The sequence below is a fragment of the Triticum dicoccoides genome, chromosome 4A (genome assembly GCF_002162155.2).
Source record: "Triticum dicoccoides isolate Atlit2015 ecotype Zavitan chromosome 4A, WEW_v2.0, whole genome shotgun sequence".
NCBI classification, from domain to species: Eukaryota; Viridiplantae; Streptophyta; class Magnoliopsida; order Poales; family Poaceae; genus Triticum; species Triticum dicoccoides.
The window spans coordinates 317805444-317824226 of record NC_041386.1 but is presented as its reverse complement, the minus strand read 5'-3'; the positions used below and the strand labels follow the sequence as shown (position 1 = coordinate 317824226).

Sequence of the window (18783 nt, the reverse complement as noted above, 5' to 3'; positions counted from 1 at the left end):
GACGTGTTGTAAGATGAACAAACATCAGGGTCATAAGAAAGACCACAGTGCTGGAGGCAACCGATCACACAACCCGATCGGGAGGCATAGCGCCATCCTTGGAATTACAACCGAAATAGTAAAGCATACGCGCATGTGCCCGGTTAACATATCTGTGGATAATTGAGTGCTTTTGGTTTTCAACCAAGATTAGGGCACACAAGTAAAGACAATCTATGTAAGCATTTGGTACAGATGGAATCCTAACCAAACTGCACAAGACTAGGAAGATCAGCACTTGCAATAATTCAGCAAGATTCAATGGCAATAAAAGCTAATTTCAACGTGCTATACGTCGAACAATACAGTCCAGTGGGGTAAACATCTAAAGAACAAAGAAAAACTGTACACCACCATATCTTAAATCAACGACATTAAGGAAACATTTTATAAACTTTATTGAGACTCTGAATGATGATTCTGAAAGAGTAATTGTCAAACTAAAAGTTCATAGAAAATCAGCAATAACTGAAAAGTAAAACTTGATATAACTACAAAATAAAATTCAACTGTTAACGAGTTCTCCTTGTCTATGTTTGTTTCTGCCTTGAAGATATCTGGATAGGAGTAAACTGTAGAACGAACGAACAAGCATCACCCACCAGGCTGTCAATTGTGTCCTCCCATTTCTCATATGCTTTGAAGCCTATGAAAATGAGAGGAATACCTATTGTTGCATGTAAATTCTGATGTCATTAGTAGTCATGCAGATGATGCATTCACTAAAATTTAGAAAGCGAAGCCTGAAGTATTTCATTACCTATTTTAAATGCAGCCTCCGAAGACATGGCACTAAGGATGCTAACAACCAGTAGGAAGAATACCACCTGATGAAGAGAAAAGTGAACTCAGTTAGACATTAACATAAAACGTATGCCAGGTGTCAGTACTTAGCACAACATCAACTCATCAAGTATGTGAAGCGTACAAATATAAAGCATGAGATTATATCATGCCTTGAGAAAAAGTGGCCAATCATTTCCCCTACAAAGAGATTTTAGCACGCCAACTAATGAGTTCCATGATGAACTGACTGAACAAGCAATATGATGTGCCTCCACCTGTGAGATGTGGAAGTTTGAGGGCTCAAGTTTCTCAATCTTGTGGCCAAACCTGCAATAATTACCAAAATCACAATTTAATAAATGAGAACACTTGAGGAAATGCTAAGAGATGATTAAAAGACCCCAATGCTGTTTAACTATCTGGTAGCAGCTATATATTCAGCAAAATAAAGCACAATAAGAGAGGACCGTACACATTTGCAGGGAGCATGCCATGAATGAACAAGAACAGTGCTGTTAGTGAGAAAATTTTTGCCATTGCTGTGATAATGGTGTAACCACATGTGAATAACTGGTAGTAGATAACGGCCAATAGTAGTAGCACTGTCATTGTTTGCTTCGTATCTTCCCAAAGAAGCGTTTTTGCAACTGAAAGTAATTAGAAAACAATTAGTAATGATAGCAGGAGGAGGGGGAGGCAGATTGAGTCATACCATTTCCATTCCCAAGCAAAATCGAAGTCTTTGATATACTCCTTTGATTCTGAGCTTGCATATGGGAATACGACTCTATTGTTCTCTTCAGCCCATCCTGAAATTTCAAAACAATATGAATTGCTTATAGTTGAACATTCATAAGAGATAAGTAGGAAATGAACTGAAATTGTTCTTCAAATCATCCCACTCAAAAACAAATCAAGTCAAGGAAGGTCATTAATGAAAAAACTAGAGGACACAGTAAAACACCTTGAGTGATACAATGGGTTCATAACCAAGCTGATCTTTCGCTCTTGAGCAACTGAATGTTCGATTGCATGAGAGGAGCCTGATCCTTGACGGTGTCAACTGAGGAACCTTCATGCCATACTTGCAGAACGACTTGTAAGTCCATTCCACCACATGAGCCAATGGCATCATAACAGAGACAGGAATTTTTATTGAAGGCCTGCACAAAGGTCCAGTGCATTAGTATGCTGGTTACCAAGTCACCCAAATAAGTATGGAAGAGAACACTGATCCCTGATCCTTAAATGCTTACATAGGAGAAGAGATATCACTCCAGATACGTAAGAGAGTTGATGAAATAAATCTAGGGCACTGGAATGGTAAGATCTGAGAGTCAATTCAAGATACTAACAGCCTTGTACCATCCCTTAACAGAAAAGTCTACAATGGAATATCAAGGACAGTAAAACTAAGCTTAAACCAAGCCCTCTCACGCATCCTTACCTATGAGCCGTCCGATTTCGTGTTTGGGACATCCATGGTCGTCAGATCTGAGTTCTGGTCGCGAACTGAGCTGACTGTCCTATGGGCTGCTACTCTGGAAGCATTTTTGAAGGCCTGTGGTTAATTTGGGCCCGGGTGTACATACGACCTAACAAATTGGGCCTGATGAGCCTGTGGCAGCCTCCGGTATATACAGCCCAAAGAGGACTATCGATAGCCAGCTAGGGCGTCGTTTCGTTAGCAAGGTCGGCACCCTTCGACCTAGGACGATGCGCCGCCGCTGTCATTGTTGGTCACCGGAGAGAGAGAGACGCAATGGAAACGACGTACCGGATCAGGTCACCACGCACTGCCCAGATTGCTGATGTTCTAGAGTCAGCCGGTTGTTCCTTTTCCACCCCCTCCTCTTCTGACCCATCTCTCATGGGCGATGGCGACGCCTGCGCTCTCACTCAGGGGCGATGGGCGTGACAGCATGTGATAATCGCCATATCCGCATCCAGTCCTTCCTCGCCCACCGCGTCTTTAGCCAGCACCACCAGGTTGATTTGCGAGTGTTCGTTCAAATTTCAGCACATATTTCTCTTTTGTTTTCGCAATAAAATGTTACTGTTTTTTCCCAATACTGTCTATATATATTAGAATATTAGATAGAGAATTGTTTACCAATACCGTCTATGTTCCTCTCTTTATGTATCTCTGGCTCCTATGAGTCTATGGTCTGGTGGTAGTTACTCCATTAGATGCATCTGTGCTAAACATACAGGATGAAATCACTGTTAATGATATTCTTTTTGCAAGGAGCACTTGCCCTGATTAGATGAATTTCATTTCTCTTGTCTCAGTTTTGCTCGAGTAATAATGGTTTGAGGGTGATTTCAGTGTGTGGATTACTAACCAGCGAATGGGGCTGCTAAGGTAGCACGTCCCAGTTAGCCACTGGATCTACTGTAGGATTATTTGAAAATGAGTGACCAGTACTGATCACTCTTTTGATCTGTTTCCAGAGCGCTATCAAAGGTTGGATGGTTTTGACTCTCTAAAGCAGATTTGGATCCCAAGAGCATGCTCATAATTGTTAGACTTGCTACTGATTGATAGAAAGGTTGGTCCAATAATATGTATTTACTTCATAGTACAATATGATTGATGGCATGAGGAATGAAAATCGTATGCTTTTCTTCAGAAGGTTCCCATTTAATGCTTATTGATGAGTTTTTTTTTCAAAATCTTACTCATAGTTATGTTTCTTTGCATTGCTCATGAAACTATTGAAATTCAATGGCAGGTTTTTCGAGGATGCTATTGGCAAGAAATAGTTCTCTGTGTACGAGTGATCTCATTGCTGCCTGCGTGCCTGAAAAATGGCCACATCCCACTTATAGGTTAGTATTATTCAGTATCCTCACATACATAAGCTGACACCTTGTTAAAGAAGCATAGGTTTGGCTCAGTCACACTGCCTCACTTGATTTCACCTTTTTGGTATTAAATAGAAAATCCAAGCTCCAGAGCTATGCCCCCGAGTTTGTTAGTTGAGAAAATTCCTTATTTGACACTGTCTTAAAATCTGGTTCCTTATTTGACACTGGAAAAGTTTTTCTTCCCTATTTGACACTAGTCCTAAATTTTATTCCCTATACGACACTTCCGTTCATTTTGAGTCTAAATGACACCTGAAAAGACAATTTTGCCCCTCATGTGGTATGTGTGCGCCCGTGCGTGTGCTGTTGCGTGTGTGGGTGCACGCGCACATGTGTGCTGCTGCTGCATGTTTGTGTGCATGTGTGCTGCTGCGTGTGTGTTTGCTACTGCGTGTGTACGTGCGCGTGTGTGTGTTGTTGCGTGCCTATGTGTTGCCTGCGTGTGTGCTGCTGCGTGTGTGTGTGTGTGGGTGTGTTGCTGCGTGTGTGTGTGTGCGTGTGTGTGTGTGTGCACGCGCGCGTGCGTGTGTGTTGGTGCATGTGTATGTGTTGATGCGTGTGTGCTTCTGCTTTCGCACTGATGCTGCGTGTGTGCGCTATTGCCCCCCACACACATACCACATGAGGGGCAAAAGAGTCTTTTCAGGTGTCATTTAGGCTTAAAATGGACGAAAATGTCATATAGGGAATAAAATTTAGAACTTGTGTCAAATAAAGAAGAAAAACTTTTTCAGTGTCAAATAAGGAAGCAGATTTTAAGATAGTGTCAAATAAGGAATTTTCTCTTGTTAGTTATAAGGGAATTTGTATGGAGTTACGCAGAAGCGCATTGGTCCGTAGCTAAATGATTATCTAATTCTATTAATTCATAGTTAACTGATTATATACCCTTCCATTGCAGGTCCAGATTGCAACACTTTTATGTCCACACATATCAGTCTAGGCTCTACAGATTCAGGAGGTGCTCTCATGTCACTTTTGCGGTTTATGCCCCCATTAGCTTGTATCTCTGTCAAATAATCCTCATCTATGGTAATCATTGACTTCATTTGGATTATTAAGAGGTCTTACCATTTCATGTTTTTTTTGCTTGGTAAGGTTTGCCATCGAGTGATGAAACACGATCTATGTAGTAAATATAGAGGTACCTTGTTTTTTATAGAGAATATGCACGAAGCTCCCATCGTAATACTGAAGTTTATAATTCAAGTTTGATATCTCAAAAAAATACTATTCCTAGACCTACCCCTGAAGGCAATGGTTTGTTAATGGTGATTAGTATATTGTAATTTTAACTACTTGTCTCTTACGAATTTATCATCTCTTTTTCCAATTATTCTACAGCTCTGAAATTGGGCAATATCAGTTCATCATTGAGCATCAAGGTTCACAAAACCATCAACTATTAAGATGCCAATCATATGTGGGTCTGGATGGGAAAGAGCAAACAAGCTGCCATCTACCATGAGAGCCAACATAGGAATCCTAGCTGATTATAATTTGGTTTGTGTAGTAGACATATTTACTACTATCCTCCTAAAAACAAGTACGGGTGGTCTGTTTTGTTTTGTTATTGTCGGGGTAATTGACCACGGGTACCCCGAAGACAGCGAGACAATATTTCAAGACATCGGGGCTAGCAAAGCCCTTCAGTCCGACTGCTCAGGCCGCCCCACACGGCCCCCTGTCCGACTGCCCGGGCCGACTGCGCCAACCAGCCGGTGCCCGAAGTCAACCACTACAGCTCCGACCCGACACCGACAAGACGCCCATACCGCTGACGAGACCTATGCACTGTTGAGCAATAGTAACACACTGTAGCGGGCGTATCATGTCACATCGCTGTGCCCCAAATAGTATAAGTTAGGCCCCGCGGGCCACCCCTTGTCCCCTGGGCTCCCCTTTATAAGGAGCACCATGTCCCCTGAGCTCCCCTTTATAAGGAGCACCAGGGGAGGCTCAAACGGGAGCAAGCTAGCAAGCTAGCTAGCCATCCATCCATCCATCCACATACTCACGCATGAGCACACACATGCTCACGGCCACAAGCCATATGCCATTCGGCCATTAGAGCTTGCATGTCCATCCGGCCACCCGCATATATACGAGATCAGGTGCCCATAGCATTGATCTCAGATACAGCTCCAGAGCACTCTGTACCAGATATACCGCATATACTCGGACATGCAGGAGTAGGGGTGTTATCTCTCCGGAGAGCCCCGAATCTGGGTAAACCACCGCGTGATACTCGCATACCCGTCCCTGGATATTCCGGCAGGCAGCAGTCTTGCCCTCACACGAAGCCTCAAGCCACCTTGTGGCATCTGTCGTCTTGCACCCCCCCCCCCGGTGAGAATACCATGACAGTTGGCGCCCACCGTGGGGCCTGCTGCTGCTGGTTTCGCATTCCGGGCGGGACCTTTTCATCATCGCCACCGCGGCGTCGCGCCGTCTCTCTGATAGCGATCGGGGGCTCGACATCGACGCGCCCCCGGAGTGGCCGCGAGGGGCGGCGCGTCCTCGCCGTCGGCCTCGCCATCTTCATCGCCACCATCGTGGCGTCAACTGCGGCACCGCCGTCCCGGCCTCTCATGCGCCCCGCACCTCGTCTTGCTCCGGCGTGTGCGTCGGCACCTCCCCGCGCCGGATGACGCCCCGTCGCCCGCGTCCGCGCGTTTCCACTGGCGCGTTGCGTGTCCGTGCGCTGCTCGCGTCCGTACGTCCATGCGTTCGCCGCTACTCCGCTCGTGTCCGCATGCTGCAGAGCGGCCGCCGCTGTGCCCGGGGCCGCGCGTTTGTTGCTTCTCTGCACACGCTCAAGCTCGCTTAGCTTCTACGCACAAGTCATACAGCAGTCATGCAGTAGCCAGACACTTCTCATATACTTTATTACTCATACAGTGGTTGACACAAGCCATACCATGTCCCAGATATTGGCTAGATATGACACAGATAGTGGCCAGACACTACCCGTACAAAGTCAAAGACGGATATTGCATGTACATCACTCAGATAACAGTCAGCGCCTCCCCACGCGTGGCCGTCGTCACGCTCCTCGCGTTGGCGCTGCTCCTCGCCCGCCCGTGGCCGTCGCCTGCCGCAGCTCCACCGGGTCTGCCCCGCACCACTGCATCAACCTTTGCCTCGCTCTGCAGCCGCCCGCTGCCTCCTCCATGCCTGCAGGCCGGCCAGCTCCCCCGGCCCCGCTCGCATCAAGCGCGCCCGCGCTGCTGCACGTCGCCCGCACTCCGCCTGTGCCGCTCCCGCGTGATGCGGAGCATCCTAAGGTCATTTCCATGGACCTACCATCGTCTCATCAAGTGCCTAGTGGACCCATGACTTGATCACGTGCAAGAGCTCTTGAAACCGAGGTGACATCTCTCCTCTCACAATTCCACTTCGATGCACATGAAGCATGGCTACTACCTCATATGGATACTTTGTGCACACTCAGGTACAATGGAGAAGCTAAGGAGCAAGGATAAGAAGAAGAGAAAGATGGACGAGAAGACGGAGAAGAAGGAGGGCTGAAGGAAAAGTCCCAGCCACCGGACGACCAGCCGGGACCGGACGTCCGGCGCCTGAAGCATCAGCCGAGCCCCAGCGAGCGGACGTCTGATCCAGACCGGACGACCGGTGCCCCTGCACCCGAAGCAAACGAGCGGACGTCCGGTCCGGACCGGACGACCGGCGCACCTGCATCCGAACCAACATCAGCGGAAGCCCGACGTTTTCGGACGTCCGGCACCCCATCACAGAGTCGAACCAGCGGACGTCCGGAGGACACCGGATGACCGGCCGCTCCTGAGACACCGGACGACCGGCCACCAGCGGACGTCCGAAACCTGGCTGCGTCCAGCTTCGGGCCCGAGGCCCATGTACCCCTACTTTCGCCCCCATTTGCACTTAGACTATAAATAGACCTCTCCCACCTCCTTTCTAGGGTTAGCAAATGTTTAGCTCATGTTTGTGAGAGAGCTTTGCTCATCCACTTGGTTACCTTCTCCTCGGAGATTCGAGCCTCCACCGGAGAAAATCCCCCAAGCGGATTCAAGCCCCCTTTACGGGAAGATCCCTTTGTGGATTTAAGACCTCCTCACGGAGAAGAACCGGTTACCGTGTATCGTCCTTAGTTGTTCGTGGATTCGTGTACCTCTACCTATGTACTCGAGGAGCTAGCCCATGTGTGACTTATTCGTGTCGGTTTAGTGATTTCTCTTGTGTTTTTCTCTCCGTTCCTCCCCGTGTTCTTTGTGTCTTCCCCGGGATCCGCTCCTTTCGTGAAAGATTGGGCGATTAGGGTCTCTACCCTACATCATCTTGGTATCTAGAGCAAGGTTGATCACGATTTCGGAGCCCTCCTCTTCGTTTTCTAGCTTGATTTTGTTGTTTTTCGTCCTAATCCAAAAATCCCCACAAAAATAGCCCCAAAAATTTTTCTTGTGATTTGTGAGTTTTGACGATGTTTTGTTGGTTTTGATCCGTGAATTTGTTGTGTCGCAAATGGATCTAGCCTTCCCCCGCCATCTCCACCTCGAAATCCATCCAAAATCCACGAAATCCTATCAATTTTGACCCCGACCCATCGGACGACCACAACTTATCGGACGTCCGGAGCCGCAGGAACCACCGGACGTCCGACCTTTCCGAACGACCGGAACCTCTAACCCGAGCTGAAATTAGCGGATTTCCGACCCGACCGGACGTCCGGCGACCGGACATCCGTCCATTTCCGGATGACCGCTACTCAAAAAACTGATTTCGCTCAAATTTTGTTTCGGCTTCCACCACCTCATCCGCTACACCACCACCGACTTCCGCAAACCTTTCCAATACCCCAACCCACACCACCATTTACCCACTACCTACTCCGACACTTTTTGTCGCACTTGGTTTTGAGAATTTGAGTTGCGGTATCGTATCCTTTTGTGTTTCGGCTATCTAGGTACGGTTCGACATCGACATCACCGCCGCTCATTTTCGCCACGGACGCGTCATCAACAACGACCACCTCGACTACGACTTGGTATTCGTGTCACCATTTTGACACCATACCGGAAGCAAGACCGGTAACCTCATCTTGGTATTGGACATATCACTCTTGCCATTACATTGATAGTCATCATAGCCTTACTCCTTTGCGTTACTTACCCATCGAGACTAGCCATTGAGTATTGCCGGCAACGTGACTTGTGCACATTAGTGATCATACATCCCATAGCATACATACTATCATCGTGTTGCATATCTCGGAGTCATCTCTTGTGTCACAAAGTTGTCGCATACATAATTACTATCTTGGTCCGTCAAGCATCGCATGAGAAAAGAGCTCAAACATCAAAGAGCCAAGCAAGCTTTTAAGCAAAGAGAGAAGATAAGCAAAGAGCTTATAAGCAAGAACCATAGCATCATACAAAATTAAGATTGTCATACTTGGATCATATCTCCAAAACATCATACTTGGGATAGAAGTCTGTTGCATTTTTGCTTAGTAGGTTGTGCACAAGTTCGTACCCGCCTATTGTGCAATCGTGCTAGCGTCTCTCTAGTGTTGTGCTACAAGAGCATTTTCATGGTTTCCACATTTTGGCTCACCTTTGGTTGCACGACCCCATTTATCTTTCCGTGTGTTGTGTTTCCGGGTACCACATCTTGCTATTGGTCTACTTGTTGCATTTACAAGTCGTGGATCTTCTCCAACAATATTGAATCTTGCTTACATTCACATTAAAAATTGTGCCACCATCCTAACCAAGCTCCACCATAAGCTTTTACTTGTGTAGGTGTGAGAAACCGACGAGAATTCATACCAATTGGGCTATTTCCTTGTCCTACATTGGAGTGATCATCGATTCACTTTCAACTTCGGTCAAGGTACATTTGGTATTCGTTCTTCTCTTTCTACCACTCACATTTGTCTTAGAATGATGGATAGGCCAAGTACTTCTACCAACCCACTCTTCATGGAGCAAGACCACGACATGAACTCCTTCGTCACCAAGAGTCACCTCTTTGGTGCACAACGTGCTTTGCATCAAAAGCAACAAGCTATGAGTGAACGCATCGACAACCTTGCCGCCGACTTGCGACTTTCCGAGCAACGTACAAGGGACTACTTTGACCACAAGCTCGACGATCACAAGCAAGAGAATGATGCAAGGATGGACGAGATTCGCGCTTTGTTGCTCAACCGCTCTTCTTCCACTTCAAGAAGGAGCCGTTCAAGTCGTCACTCCGACTTCACCCTCTCCGGCTCAAGTACACCGTCGTCAAACACTCTTCGACGTGCCGCGCGCAACGAGCGTCAAGCAAACCCCAATCCACTTCGAGACACCGACTCTCGGGAACGTCGACGACATCAAACCGAAGAAGCCTTTGTGCTAGCACGAGAACGGCAACGACAACGCCAACATGAAGAGGAAAAACGCGCGCGTCTACACCAAAATGCACAAGATGCCGAGACACAACGTCAAGAACAACAACTCCGTGACGCTCAAGCACTTGAGGCGCAACAAGCTCTACGCGATGCGAGTCGAGCCGTTGCCGACCGAGGCCGACAAGCCCGTGAACAAGAGGAAGCATTTCGCGAAGAAATTCAAGAACGACGATTTCAAGCTCGCATGCATCGTCTAGTTCCTCCTCGAGCTCGACGCGTTTCTCCACAAGCTCGCCAAGACCATCAAGTTTATCAAGAGAATGAAAACAATTGGGATCCTCCGCGACAAGAGCAACACGAGGTTGACAACCCTCTGCGTCAAGAGCACCACGAGTTGAACAATCATCTACAACATGGACGCCATCATCCCCGACCCCAACACAATGAAGAGCAACGCTACGGCAAGCTCAAGTTCACCATGCCCAAGTTCAACGGAAGCAACGATCCCGAAGAATACCTTTCATGGGCATTGAAAGTTGACAAGATCTTCCGTTTGCACAATTATGAAGAAGAGAAGAAGATCGCGATGGCATCCCTTGAATTCCAAGACTATGTCTCATTTGGTGGGAACAAATCATAGAGCGCCGCGAGGCAAGAGGTGAACCACCCATCACTACTTGGGCACAAATGAAGGATGTCATGAGAGCACGCTTCGTGCCTACCTACTACAACCGCGACCTCTTCAAGAAACTCCAACAACTCAAGCAAGGAACTAAGAGCGTTGAAGAATACTACAAGGAGATGGAGATTGCAATGATAAGAGCCAATGTGACGGAAGATGATGAGCAAACAATGGCACGTTTCTTGAATGGACTCAATCATCCTATCAAGAAGATCACCGACTTCCAACCATACTCAAATCTCATCGAGCTAGTGCACCAAGCTACCAAAGCGGAACGCCAAGTGCAAGATGATTTCAAGTATGCCAAGTTCTCATCCAAGTCCTACGGCTTCTCCAATAACCAAGCTTCAACGACTCCAACACCGACTACAAGACCCTCTACTTCCAACATCGACAAGTCGACTTCCAAGAAAGCTTCGCCAACTACAAGCAATCCTAATACAAGCAACTTCAAGCCGAGAGCTTCATCATCATCAACCCCTACCGATGAGACCGTCAAGACGAGTTCCTTCAAGTGTTTCACTTGCGGCGGCCGAGGCCACAAGTCCTATGAGTGCACCAACAAGCGCACCATGATCTTCAACGACGATGGCACTTATGATTCCATGAGCGAAGGAGAAATGAAAGCCCTTGAGCAAGTCGCCATGCACCGCCAAGTGAACAATGAAGACGAACAAGTCTTTTGTGATGAAGACTCAAGTCCCGCACTTGTTGTCTCCAAAGTACTCTCCAACATCACCAAGAAGAAGACCAACGATGCCACATGTTCCACACCAAGGCCGGCATCAATGGACGATCCGTCAAGGTCATCATCGATGGAGGGAGTTGTCACAATCTCGCAAGTGAAGAACTTTGCTTCAAGCTCCAATTGCCCAAGACAAAGCACCCACATCCATACAAAGTGCAATGGCTTAGTGACTCCGGCACTATCCAAGTCGAGCACCGAGTGCAAGTCTCCTTCAAAATCGGCGCCTACGAAGACACCTGGGAATGTGACGTCATCCCAATGACCATTTGTCATCTTCTCCTTAGACGGCCATGGCAATTCGATCGAGGAGTCGTCCACAATGGGCGTACAAACCACTATAGCTTCAAGATGCAAGGAAAGGAGTTTGTGTTACGACCTATGTCTCCAAGCCAAGTGATCACCGATAAGCAAGCCACCCATCGTGGAGAGAATGGTGAGAGAGTGAGCCACCAAAAAGAGAGTGAGCACCACAAGCCCAAATTGAGTGCCTCCACGATGAGCGAAAACAAGAACCTAGTTCTATTTGCCACCAAACGTGAGATGAGAGAAGTGTGTGAGAACCCATCTAGTGTCCTACACTACGTCCTCGTGTGCAAGGACAATGCACCACAAACTAACACTTCTCACACTCTTCCTCTAGTGCTGTCTTCTCTTTTGCAGGAATTTCAAGATGTTTTCCCCGATGAGCTACCTCCGGGACTACCTCCACTACGAGGCATTGAGCACCGCATCGACCTCATCCCGGGAGCACCACTTCCGAACAAAGCTCCCTACCGCGTCAACCCCGAAGAAACCAAAGAAATTCAAAGGCAAGTAAAGCATCTCATAGACCATGGACATGTGCGTGAAAGTTTGAGCCCTTGTGCCGTACCGGTCATTCTTGTGCCAAAACGTGACGGTAGTTTTCGCATGTGCTCCGATTGTAGACCTATCAATGCTATCACCGTTCGTTATAGGTATCCCATTCCACGCCTAGATGATATGCTAGATGAGCTTAGTGGTGCCACTATATTTTCCAAAATTGATCTTAAGAGTGGTTACTATCAAATCCGCATACAAGAGGGCGATGAATGGAAAACCGCCTTCAAAACCAAGTTCGGTTTGTATGAGTGGTTAGTCATGCCTATGGGTCTCTCGGAAGTACCGGGCACTTTTATGCGCCTTATGAATCATGTCTTTCGCCCCTACATTGGTATATTTGTTGTGGTTTACTTCGATGACATTCTTATGTTTAGCAAATCTATCAAAGAGCATGTCACCCATGTCCGCACCGTTTTGCAAACTCTTAGAAAAGAGCGCCTCTATGCTAATATGGAGAAATGCCTTTTTGGTGTTGATAAGCTCGTTTTCTTGGGTTTTGTTGTTTCTTCTAAGGGTGTTCATGTAGATGAGTCCAAGATCAATGCTATTAAGACTTGGCCGCAACCAACCAACTTGCATCAAGTGCGTAGTTTCCTTGGTCTTGCGGGTTTCTATCGTCGCTTTGTGAAGGATTTTAGCACCATTGCTTCGCCTTTGCATGCTTTGAGCAAGAAGAATGTGCCGTTTGTTTGGGGACCATCCCAAGATACCGCATTCAATGAGCTTAAGAATTTGCTTACTCATGCTCCCGTGCTTGCTTTACCCAACTTCGACAAGCCTTTTGAGATTCATTGCGATGCTAGCGGTAATGGCATAGGAGGTGTGTTAACGCAAGAGAAGCGCCCCATAGCTTACTTTAGTGAGAAACTTTCCGGAGCGCAACTCAACTATCCCATCTATGACAAAGAGCTATATGCTTTAGTCCGCGTTTTACATGAATGGGAACATTACCTTCGTCCCCATGAGTTTATCATTCATACCGATCATGAGACTCTCAAGTATCTTAAGGGTCAAACTAAGTTGAACAAGCGTCATGCTAAATGGAGTGAATTCATTGAGTCTTTTCCCTATGTCATCACGTACATCAAGGGTAAAGAAAACATCGTAGCGGATGCTCTTTCCCGCATATGCATGCTAGTCACGCAACTTGAGTTAGATGTCATTGGCTTCGAGCATATCAAAGAATTGTATGAGCATGATGAAACTTTTGCTACTCCTTATGCCAAGTGTTTGTCGAATACATCTTGGGAACGCTATTACATCAAAGATGGCTATCTTATGAGAGCTAACAAACTTTGCATCCCCGAGTCGTCCCTTCGTTTGTTGCTTTTGCAAGAATCACATGGAGGAGGTTTAATGGGACATTTCGGACGCGATAAGACGTTCGGCACGCTCTCGAAGAGCTACTTTTGGCCAAAGATGTTTCGAGACGTCAATCGCTTCACCAACCGATGTTCGACATGCCGCAAAGCTAAGTCCAAAGCTCAATCTCATGGACTCTATATGCCTCTACCGATTCCATACCAACCATGGGAAGACATTAGCATGGACTTTGTACTTGGTTTGCCTAGGACTCGCAATGGGAAAGATTCTATATTTGTCGTTGTCGACCGTTTCTCGAAAATGGCGCACTTTATTCCTTGTAACAAGATAGACGATGCTTTACATGTGGCTAATCTCTTTTGTAGGAAAATATTGCGTCTACATGGTGTGCCAAAGACTATCGTCTCGGACCGCGACGTCAAATTCTTGAGTTACTTTTGGAAGACCTTATGCGCCAAGCTCGGAATCAAGCTTCTATTCTCCACGGCCTATCATCAACAAACCGACGGCCAAACGGAGGTGACAAACCGCACGCTCTCCACCCTTCTTCGCGTGCTAATCAAGAAGAACATTAAGGAGTAGGAGGAGTGCTTACCCATCGCCGAGTACGCCTACAACCGCGCAAGACATTCTACTACCGGCAAATCCCCCTTCGAGGTTGTCTACGGTTTCAACCCGTTGTCCCCATTGGACATCCTACCTCTACCACTCCACGAGCGCACAAACATGGACGCGAGTGACCGAGCCAACCACCTCAAGAAGATGCATGAAGATACAAGGCACACCATTGAGCTCCAAGTACAACGACTCGCGACCAAGCTCAACATCAACAAGAATCACATGATATTCAACATTGGAGATCTTGTGTGGCTACACCTTCGCAAGGAACGTTTCCCCAACAAACACAAGTCCAAGCTACAACCACGAACCGATGGACCATTCAAGGTGCTTGCCCGCTACAACAACAACGCATACAAGATCGACATCCCACGTGACAAGTACTCCGTGAGCGACATCTTCAACGTCAAAGATCTCTCCCCGTACCATGGTGATGAGGATTTCGATCCGAGGTCGGATCTTCCCCAAGGGAGGGGAGATGATGCGGAGCATCCCAAGGTCATCCCCATGGACCTACCATCGTCTCATCAAGTGCCTAGTGGACCCATGACTCGATCACGTGCAAGAGCTCTTGAAACCGAGGTGACATCTCTCCTCTCACAATTCCACTTCGATGCACATGAAGCATGGCTACTACCTCATATGGATACTTTGTGCATACTCAGGTACAATGGAGAAGCTAAGGAGTAAGGACAAGAAGAAGAGGAAGATGGACGAGAAGACGGAGAAGGAGGGCTGAAGGAAAAGTCCCAGCCACCAGACGACCAGCCGGGACCAGACGTCCGGCGCCTGAAGCATTAGCCGAGCCCCGACAAGCGGACATCCGGTCCAGACCGGGCGACCGGTGCCCTTGCACCCGAAGCAAACGAGCGGACGTCCTGTCCGGACCAGACGACCGGCGCACCTGCATCCGAACCAACATCAGCGGAAGCCCGACGTTTCCGGACTCCGGTACCCCCATCACAGAGCCGAACCAGCGGACGTCCGGAGGACACCGGACGACCGGCCGCTCCTGAGACACCGGACGACCGGCCACCAGCGGACGTCCGGAACCTGGCTGCGTCCAGCTTCGGGCCCGAGGCCCATGTACCCCTACTTTCGCCCCCATTTGCACTTAGACTATAAATAGACCTCTCCTACCTCCTTTCTAGGGTTAGCAAATGTTTAGCTCATGTTTGTGAGAGAGCTTTGCTCATCCACTTGGTTACCTTCTCGGAGATTCGAGCCTCCACCAGAGAAGATCCCCCAAGCGGATTCTAGCCCCCTTTACGGGAAGATCCCCTTGTGAATTCAAGACCTCCTCACGAAGAACCGGTTACCGTGTATCGTCCTTAGTTGTCCGTGAATTCGTGTACCTCTACCTATGTACTCGAAGAGCTAGCCCATGTGTGACTTATTCGTGTCGGTTTAGTGATTTCTCTTGTGTTTTTCTCTCCGTTCCTCCCCGTGTTCTTCGTGTCTTCCCCCGGATCCACTCCTTTCGTGAAAGATCGGGTGATTAGGGTCTCTACCCTACATCACCGCGCCTGTCCGCCGGATCGCCGGGAGCTGACCTCCCACACGCCGGCCTCCCCCGCGCCGGCTGCTCCTCCGCCCATCGCCGACTGCCCTGGGCCGGCTCCGCCCGTCACCGGCTCCCCCGACCACGCTGTCGCGTCGCCCGCTGCGTCGGCTGCGGCTCCCCACCGCCTCCCCGCGTCGGCTCGGCCATGAGCACACGCGGCTCCGACCTGCGCCCGTCCCGCTACCGCGTCCTCACTGCCGACTCGCCGCCAGCCGGCCCCGCGCTCGCCCACCAGCCTCCCCCGCGCCGGCTGCTCCTCTGCCCGTCTCCGGCTGCCCCGGGCCCGGCTCCGCCCGTTGCCGGCTCCCCCACGCCCGTGGCCGCCTGCTCCACTCCCGCTGCGCCGGCTACGGTGCCCCCACGCCTTCCCGGGCCGGCTCGGCCGCGCGCGCCCGTCTCCACCCAACCACGCTGCCGCATTGCCCGCTACGCCGACTGCGGCTCCCCACCGTCGGCTTGGCCACACGCGTCCGCGACGCTCTGCCCCGCCTGGCCGCCTCGTCACCAGTCGGCCTCGCGCCCCCGCCGAGTCACGCCCCAGCCGACTGTTTGAGAAAAGTCAACAGACGGTTGAAAAAAGAGAAACGGCGTCGGCTGTAAAAAAAAAGTGGGGGTGCGGGCCGGCTGCTCCCATCAAGTCGGCTGGAAAAGAAGTGGTTGAGTGCCCACAGCCGGGTGCTAAAAAAAGAGAAGAAAAAGAAGAGGCCGATTGCCTAGTGGCCGGCTGGAAAAGGTGGGCCGGCTGCTCGTCTGGTCGGGTGCTAAAAAAGAGAAAGAGGTCGGCTGGGACAAAGAGAAGAAAAGGAAAAAAAACGTCCGTCTGTCCGTCCGCCTGCTTCGCCACTCGGACGGCTAGACGCGACCCGGCCTGCCTGCCCGCTTCAACGTCTGACCGACAAGAGCGCCGGCTCGGCCGCGTCTCGCTCGCCTCCTGGCCGGTCAAGCCCAACCGGCTGGACCCTCCTCGAGCGCTCAGAGGCTCGGGGGCTACACCCAACGGGTGCGCTGACACGCCCCCGCGAAGAAGAAAACAAAGTAGTTGTCGGGAGATCCGGCCTGACTGCTCAGCAGTCGGCATGAATCTCGGGGGCTACACCCAGCGGGTGCGCTGACGCGCCCCCACAAGGAAGACAAAGGAGTTGTCGGGAGATCCGACCCGACTGCTTAGCAGTCGGCCCGAACCTCGGGGGCTACACCCAGCGGGTGCGCTAACGCAGTCGGCCCGAATCTCGGGGGCTACACCCAATGGGTGTGCTGGCGCGCCCCCACGAAGATTGCAGACAAAAGAAGAGTTTTGCCCGGCTCCCAGCAACCGGCAGAAGAAAAAAAAAGGGCGCTGCAAGACACCTCGCCACCTGGCCGGTCGAGCCTGACCGGCCGAGACCCCCTTCGAGCACCCGAAGGCTCGAAGGCTACACCCAGCGGGTGCGCCGGCGCGCTCCACAAGCGTGAGCCGCGCCGGCTGTCTTCGGCAAACTCCGCCTCGCCTACACGAAAATCAATGTTAGCTCATCACCCGCATATTTTGCACCGCACAAACACGGATAACCCCGAGCGATGCTCGAGGAGGCATCTCCGCATTTTATTATAGTTGCATCACTGTTCGCCCCGACGCCAGCCAGAGTTGGCCCGGGGGCTAGCCGCTTGGCCTGAGACGTTCTTTCCCACAGACGGCTTAGTAGCGTGCGCGATACCAAAGGCTCACTCTTAGTCACAGACCGCAGAGCGGCTGTCTGACTAGCAAGAGCGAACGCTGGAGGCCATCCACGCGAAAAACGTCTCGAGAGAAAAAACGGTTCGGTTGAATCTGCTCCCGGAGTTTGAGTATTGTACACTCTACTTCGCGGCCCACTCTCAGCCACAGACCGCAGAGCGACTGTCCGGCAAGCGAGAACACAAGCCAAAGAGCGGAGGGAACACGAAAAAGATTAAGGGGGCTCGGACAAAACCGAGTCGGCACCCTCCGCATAAAACTTGCAATGCTAAAGCAAAAATTTGATATATATGCGTGGACTAACTTTGCCTTTTGCATGATCATTTTCATGGGGAACCCCCCTCCTCGCTCGGAGGCTACACCCAGCGGGTGCGCTTGCGCGCCCCAGCCGGAAGCAAGCCGCGCCGGCTGCGGCCGTCATCGACATCTTCAACATTAACACCCGCTAAAAAACCTCCACCCAACTTCGCCAAGTTGCCCGGAGGCTCGGGGGCTACTGTCGAGGTAATTGACCACATGTACCCCGAAAGACGGCGAGACAATATTTCAAGACATCGGGGCTAGCAAAGCCCCTCAGTCCGACTGCTCAAGCCGCCCCAGACGGCCCCCTATCCGACTGCCCGGGCCGACTACGCCAACCAGCCGGCTGCCCGAAGTCAACCACTACAGCTCCGACCCGACACCGACAAGACGGCCATACCGCCAACAAGACGGCCATACTGCTGACGAGACCTATGCACTGCTGAGCAATAGTAGCGCACTATAGCGGGCGTATCATGTCACATCATTGTGCCCCAAATAGTATAGGTTAGGCCCCGCGGGCCACCCCTTGTCCCCTGGGCTCCCCTTTATAAGGAGCGCCAGGGAAGGCTCACACGGGTGCAAGCTAGCTAGCCATCCATCCATCTGCATACTCACGCATGAGCACACACATGCTCACGGCCACAAGCCATATGCCATTCGGCCACTAGAGCTTGCATGTCCATCCGGCCACCCGCTTATATACGAGATCAGGTGCCCATAGCATTGATCTCAGATACAACTCCAGAAGCACTCTGTACCGGATATACCGCATATATTCAGACATGCAGGAATAGGGGTATTATCTCTCCAAAGAGCCCCGAACCTGGATAAACCACCGCGTGATACTCGCATACCTGTCCCTGGATATTCCGACAGTAGTCTTGCCCTCACACGAAGC

The 18783-nt window shown here is 50.0% G+C and overlaps 1 protein-coding gene across 2 annotated transcripts in view; it reads right to left on the bottom strand.

The window, feature by feature from the left end:
* Positions 1-302: 302 nt before the first annotated feature.
* LOC119285843 (3beta-hydroxysteroid-dehydrogenase/decarboxylase-like) overlaps positions 303-18783 on the bottom strand; it is a 28589-nt gene continuing 10108 nt past the window's right edge. The window contains exons 7-12 of one of the 2 annotated variants that reach the window (XM_037565175.1): positions 1790-1988; positions 1538-1634; positions 1298-1472; positions 996-1152; positions 800-866; positions 303-725 (exon numbers count right to left, since the gene is read on the bottom strand). In XM_037565175.1, coding sequence (XP_037421072.1) covers positions 670-725; positions 800-866; positions 996-1152; positions 1298-1472; positions 1538-1634; positions 1790-1988 — 751 coding nt within the window. In that variant the 3' untranslated portion in view covers positions 303-669. The remainder of the gene's footprint in view (positions 726-799; positions 867-995; positions 1153-1297; positions 1473-1537; positions 1635-1789; positions 1989-18783) is intronic. The other variant, XM_037565174.1, reaches the window with a different exon arrangement.